General features: G+C 33.0%; 1 protein-coding gene across 2 annotated transcripts; it reads left to right on the top strand.

The window, feature by feature from the left end:
- Positions 1-626: 626 nt before the first annotated feature.
- On the top strand, positions 627-2,497 carry LOC112027827 (cytokinin riboside 5'-monophosphate phosphoribohydrolase LOG1). 2 transcript variants are annotated; one of them, XM_024060476.2, is made up of 7 exons: positions 627-881; positions 1,025-1,122; positions 1,226-1,256; positions 1,344-1,443; positions 1,530-1,600; positions 1,697-1,840; positions 2,046-2,497. In XM_024060476.2, exons 1-7 carry the CDS (start codon positions 744-746, stop codon positions 2,136-2,138), a joined length of 675 nt encoding a protein of 224 aa, XP_023916244.1. In that variant the 5' UTR covers positions 627-743; the 3' UTR covers positions 2,139-2,497. The 2 variants fall into 2 exon arrangements, with proteins under 2 accessions (XP_023916244.1, XP_065634863.1); XM_065778791.1 differs by having other exon boundaries at positions 1,226-1,443.
- The last annotated feature ends 4,082 nt before the right edge of the window (positions 2,498-6,579 follow it).

Here is a 6,579-nt window from a genome sequence, read left to right on the forward strand (position 1 = left end):
AGTGAAATAGTTTGTTTTGGCTGTTTTTGGAGATTTCCGAGCATTCTGATCGATTTATAGTTTCAGGCTTTGTATTAGTGATTTAGTTCTATCTTATATATAAAGGTTTTTTTATACTTTAATATTTCAATATGTACAACAGAATATACCAGTATTGAAATATTTTATTTTAGGAGGCAAACTGAAAGGTTATAACTTTGACAAATGCATTACAAGCGTGAAGGGATCAGTTGCGTTGACCTCTGGGCTATACCTCAAGCTATCAATAGGGTTAGCCTACAAGGTAAGGCCCAATGACAAATTAAATTGGCCATACACATGAATGTGTGCCTAAGGCCCATTAAGCATATGAGAGATTGAGAGATCAGAAAGGACAACAAAATGATAAAGGCAAGAACCATTGGTCAGATGAAGCACAAAAGAAAAGACAATGGGTATGGGTATGGGGCAATCTCTAAAATTCAACAAAGTTCAACAAATATTTAATGGAGAGAGAAAGAGAGTGAATGATTTGCAAGAGATGTGGAGGGAGGTAAAAGGAAGGGAGACTGAGATGGGCTCTTGTTGGGCTCTGCTCCAACACCAAGTACATATTTAAGCAGACAAAAGCAAGTAGTGTAGTTTCAAGAGTGTCTCATTCTTTTTTCTTTTAACAATACCCTCGTACCTTCTCTGCATTCCATCTCTCTCTCTCTCTCTCCATTGGATACTCTCTTGTCTTTCACATAAGCTTCTTTGGAAGAATGGAAGGAGAAGAAGGATCATCTGCAACACCAAATGTAAAGAAAAGAATATTCAAAAGAATATGTGTTTTCTGTGGTAGTAGAGCTGGATACAAATCTACATTTGGTGATGCAGCTCTTGAGCTTGGTAAACTGCTGGTAATATATAGTTTAATTAATCAACATAACTCAAAGTGACACAAATTCTTCATTCTCTTCTTCTTTTAATCCTGTTAACTTGTCATTTACTATTTCTGGAAACCTTTTGCATGTCAATCAGATTGAGCTTTTTTAGTCAACAGGTTAAGAGAAAGATCAATTTGGTTTATGGTGGAGGAAGTGTAGGTCTAATGGGTTTGATCTCTCAGACTGTGTTTAATGGAGGTTGCCATGTTCTCGGGTATACTTCATATTTTTATATTAATGCATGAGTTTTTGTGTTTCATTGGATTGCCATAAGATAATTTACATGTATCTTTTATTTCATTTCTATGTTTGTATAGAGTGATTCCTAAAGCTCTATTGCCTCACGAGGTACTATTTCATGCCTATAGTATATACTGTGCTTTCTTTATCTATCTTCTTTATGAAATATTGGAACTGATCAAACCCCACTTGCAGATATCAGGAGAAACCATGGGAGAAGTGAAAGAAGTTGCAGACATGCATCAAAGGAAGGCAGAAATGGCAAAACATGCCGATGCATTCATTGCTATTCCGGGTAGGATTTCTTGGCTTGGAACACTTTCACATTGTTTTTTCACCATATTCTTATGTATTTTTCAATTAAATTTTCAATCTTTTTAGGTGGTTATGGAACCATGGAAGAATTGTTAGAGGTGATAACATGGTCTCAACTTGGAATCCATGACAAACCAGTAAGATGAGTCTCTTGAAATTCTAGTTTCCAAAATGTTATTATTTGGCTTATGATATTCATGAGTTTTGATGTTTGATTTTGAATTTTGTGACAGGTGGGCTTGTTGAACGTAGATGGATATTATAATAGCTTGCTTGCCTTATTTGATAAAGGAGTGGAAGAGGGTTTCATAGAGGATTCAGCAAGACATATTGTGATTATTGCCAATACTGCAGACGAACTCATAAAGAAAATGGAGGTACATAAGAAAAATGAATATACATTTCTTTTTTCTTCTTCTTCTATTTTATTATTATTATTTTCAAAAGCAATTTATATAGTGTTCAAAAGGTCATTATTTAAATATTATATGATGGGTCAATTGCTGAATTATTGGGGGAATGACAAAACAAAGTTGCCAGCAAAGTAGGGAATGATTTGTTATTGTTTTTTATATATCACAGGAGCATGAGCCTGTCCATGACAAGGTAGCACTGGGACAAAGCTGGGAAGTGAACCAATTGTTAGAGTCTAATGTGGGAAGCCCAAAGATCTAAGATCTTAATCACCAATCTGTATATATATAGCATATATATGTTGGTGTAGTTCCATTTAATCAAAGAGAAACAAGATGGCAAAAGTAGCCAAATATCTCTCTATCACTCTATCTTCCTCTCAAAGTGGGAAAATCCAAAGATCCTAAAATTTTAATCATCCATTTGTATATATTCATGAACGTATGTATTTAGCAGCTGTGTTAAAATCAGTCAGTAAATCTATTCTCTCTCTCTCTCTCTCTCTCTCTCTCTCAAGGTCATTGACTATGTCAAAAAAGCATAATATGTGACTTGGGACAAAGTGGGGTAGGGGACAGAGAAGAGAGAGCTAGAGCCTAGATGGTCATTCTTTATGGTGATTATTGTTTTTCTTTAGGGTTGGGATGCTATGAAGAAAGGCTTTTCCCGGGCCCACTTGCTTCTAATTTATATTGTGTTGGTACTAAAAACTAATTGTTTACTAGATTCTGATGTGTGAATTGGAATCTTGTGTGTTTTGGCTTAATTGTTAACTGAGGCTCTATATGCCTATTACAATTGACACATTTGTTTGTTTCTTGATGCCTTTTCAACTCCTAAGATTAATTAATTGGGCAGTGCTCTCCTACTTGATTGTTGAGGCCAAATCTCAATGTTAAGATTTTGTCCCCACTCTTGAAGCTGAAGTGAAGGGCACAGAAGAGGCCAAGTGTAGAATCACCACTAGTTTCTTTATGGATGACCCTTTTCATTCTCATCACCAAAAGAACAAAACTCCCTTTGTCTGGATCCAAAAGAAACCCCAACCTATAATCCATCTTTTCTTATTGCATTGGATGCTCTAGAATGTCGAAAAGAAATGGAATTTTCCATGTGGCAAGAATTCATTGCAGAAAATTTCACCAATAGGGAGAGAGAGAGAGAGAGCCCAGGGCTCAACATACCCCTACAAATTGTTGTCACTACATAGTGATAAATTACAGTTGTTCATGCTACAAAATCATGATAAATGACCACTAATCATAAATAGTAAACTGTTAAAAATGAAGAGTTTAATTATTTAACCGTTATTCTAACACAGAACCTACGTCAGCCATGAAAGTTTATTCAAACTCTCTTCAATAATTAAGGACCACATGATCCGGCCAATTGATAAGATTCATTTACAAAAAAAATTACAAAGCCTTATGATAAGATTCATATGGAAACTTCTAAAAATTCACCCTTTTTTTAATTTTTAAAGAGTCACCTAAGGATTGAATAGATTGAATGCACTAAATGGTCAATTTCTAATCCAAGAAATGTGGCAAATGTGTTTTTCATACAAAATAGAGAACCAGAATTTATCCTAACTAGTCATAGACCCATGCAATACGTGGGAATATACAACTATTTTGTAACGTAATATTATATATCATTTATTCTATAAAATGTACTAGATATATTATTTTTAAAATTATTTTTCATCTCTCCATCTCTACAAATATATCATTCTATTATTTTGAGTTTTTTTTTTATTTTTATTTTTTGAAAAACTTAGGTGCATTCGATTGATATTATTCCATTATTGTTTTTGAGATAAAAGATAGAAATACTATTTTTTTTTCAAGTGATCTATATTATTCAAACTTTTGTATAGTGTGTTATGATTTTTTTTTTTTTACAACTAAAATTTTTAAATCCAAAATTAATTATTTAAATTTCTCATTCTCTTAAGAAGACTATTATGATAAATAAATCTCATCACAAATTTATAATGGATATTACTCAAATAATTTATAGAAACATTCAAATACATAATCATTTTCACTTCTAAAATATCTAAAAATTAATTCAAACCAAAACTATAAGAGGGATAGAGAGTACATGTGATAAATAACTCAAAAAACACACCACCAAAGTGTATCATCCAAAAGTAGGGACCAAAAAAAAATCATCAATCTAAATTAGAGTTGCAAGAAAAAGTTAATAATATAGAGAGAGAGAGAGAGAGAGAGAGAGAGGCCAATCACCTTTTTTGGAAGAGAATGTGAGACAAATAACAAAATTATATAAAAGAAGATGAGTAAAAGAATATTCAAAAGAAAATGTATAGTTGTAAACACCAAGTTATCTAAGTCATGCTATGTAATAGAATAATATTAAATCATTTTGTAATTTCATAGGATAACATGTAACAAAAAGAAAATAATTTTAAAAAGATAAAAAATTAAAATATAACCAAATCATATCACACTAAAGTAGAGTTAAACATAAAAATTCATCAATCTAAAGAATTAAACATCCACCAAAAGAAAGAATATATATATATATATATATATATGGAGAGAGAGAGAGAGTATTCACCTTTTTGTGTGAGCAAAATATGGATTGAATGGAAGAGAAAATAACAATTTTTTATAAAAAAAAAATGAGGAGAAGAAAAGTCAAAATAAAAGGAACATGATTGGATAGAGAAATTGTAAAGTTAAGAAAATATTACGGTGAATGAACAACCAATGAACATATGCTTATGCTTGATGTTGAATATTTGGTGTAAATGTCTTTTTTTTTTTGGTTTTTTTTTGGGGGGTGGGGGAAAGGAGGAGGGTGGTTGGTTTTAATGTGCAGTTGCAGATGCATAATTGAATTCAGCCTATAAGAGTGATTTTTATTTATTAAAAAAAGGTATTTTTGTTTTTGTTTGTGGTTTTGTTGTGTAATGGATGTTTATGGATGCAAAATCGCCCATGAACATATGCTTATGCTTGGTGTTCAATGTTATCCTATTAAATTCTAGGAGTGTTAATTGTGAATTCAAATAGTTAGCTGGTTGGGCTTTAATGGAGTAAATGAGGCAGGTGAATGGGTTGTGGTTAGCTTAGTCATTGTGGAGAGGATTCTACATAATTTATCCAAAAAAAATGTGGAAGGTGAAAAATAAGAAAACATTCAATGGATAGTTGAGAGCAATTGGAAATTTATAGTGTTAAAAATAACATAGTTAATTGTAGGGGTGGCTTTGAACTTGAAAATAGCTAATTGGGTTCAAAGGGGAAAATGAAGAGTTGAGAATTGGAAATCGGCTGAATTAATTGTGAGTTAGATTTAATGAGTTAGAGAATGTGTATAATTGCACTATTTATTTATATATTAATATTGTTTAAAAAACGAAAAAGAAAAGAATATGACATGACTGATGATGTAGCTCAACTGAAGTATAGTAACAATAAATGATACACTTCAGCTTTTAGATATATATAAATATAATAATCAAATAGCACAAATTAGCTATAAGATATAAAATGCAGATTCAACTTACAAATTGTTAAAGAAAAATAACAAAGAAACAAAGGTGTTTGTTTTGTACCATTGTGATCATTTGTGTGAACTATGAATAAGCAAAAGCTAGTATGAAGTTTGCAGGTTGAGGAGCAGTGACTCAAGCTTTTCTACCAAAGGTACAACTTTGAAGAAAAAAAATTAAAAATAAAAAGAAAACGAGAGAGAGTCCTGTGAGTAAATCTACCCATGGCTACCTAAGCTGTCTGTGATATGGACAATTTTGAAATTTGTAGGTTGAAAATGATCATGCTTAGAGTTTGAGACCATTTGATAACTATATTGTTTTGAAGTACGATAGCCTATGCCATGCAGCCTTTAATGTAGAAATTAAATGACCGGGCAAACATCAAAGGAAGATTTTGCACAACCAACCCGCGCCCCCCCACCCCCCAACAAAAGAAAAGCTCCTTTTCCCTTCATAGGTAGCCAAATGAGGTAGTTTTATATATTACTTTCAATGTCTAGAAGCATATTTTCGACTAACAATCCAACAGTCAAATTACTCAGGCCATAGGCTAGTGAGCAATGTCAATGTTCCTCCTTTAACATTAAGAGCACTCAAAAACCTAAAAGAGCCTCTAAAGAGAGCCTTAAAGACAGATCAGTCTGAAGACCAGCATAAAAAAAAAAGGGTATTGCAAACTTTAGGAAGGGCATCAGTGCTCGGTAGGTGCTTAAAAAGACTATCAACAACTCAGTGGGGCAAACCCCAATGATAGTCCAGAACACTAAATTTTCTAGAAGGTAGTGCCATGGCTATGGCTCAATGCCCACTCAATCACATATCACAAAAGCCATCTAGTGTTCATCCAAAAAAAAAAAAGCCATCTAGAGTAGGCCTAAAAGCCAAAGCAATAGTATGATTGTGCCAAAGTGCAGAACCAGTCCATAAAGAGCTCTAAAGAAGCAAAAAAAAAAAAAAAATACTTGACCACTAGAGTGGTCAAGAGTGCAGAGTTGATTAGGAAAGTTGCAGGAGGTGCAATCACCTGCTAACGTTACTAGTACATTTTCAACAAATCAGTCTCCTCGACAGTGAACAAACTAATCGGAATTGACCATGTGTATTTGTTCCACCATTCCAACCAATCCAAAGTCACCCTCTCCTATCACCTTAGTTACCACGTTCTTCAACTTA

This window comes from Quercus suber, unplaced genomic scaffold (assembly GCF_002906115.3).
Source record: "Quercus suber isolate HL8 unplaced genomic scaffold, Cork oak 2.0 scaffold_191, whole genome shotgun sequence".
NCBI lineage: Eukaryota > Viridiplantae > Streptophyta > Magnoliopsida > Fagales > Fagaceae > Quercus > Quercus suber.

What these genes read in the sequence shown, in the direction of transcription:
- LOC112027827 (XM_065778791.1), top strand. Translation starts at nt 744, where the DNA reads ATGGAAGGAGAAGAAGGATCATCTGCAACACCAAATGTAAAGAAAAGA. An exon ending in GGAGGTTGCCATGTTCTCGG is followed by an intron (nt 1,123 to 1,225) that starts GTATACTTCATA and finishes ATGTTTGTATAG; the next exon opens with AGTGATTCCTAAAGCTCTAT. An exon ending in TTGGAATCCATGACAAACCA is followed by an intron (nt 1,601 to 1,696) that starts GTAAGATGAGTC and finishes ATTTTGTGACAG; the next exon opens with GTGGGCTTGTTGAACGTAGA.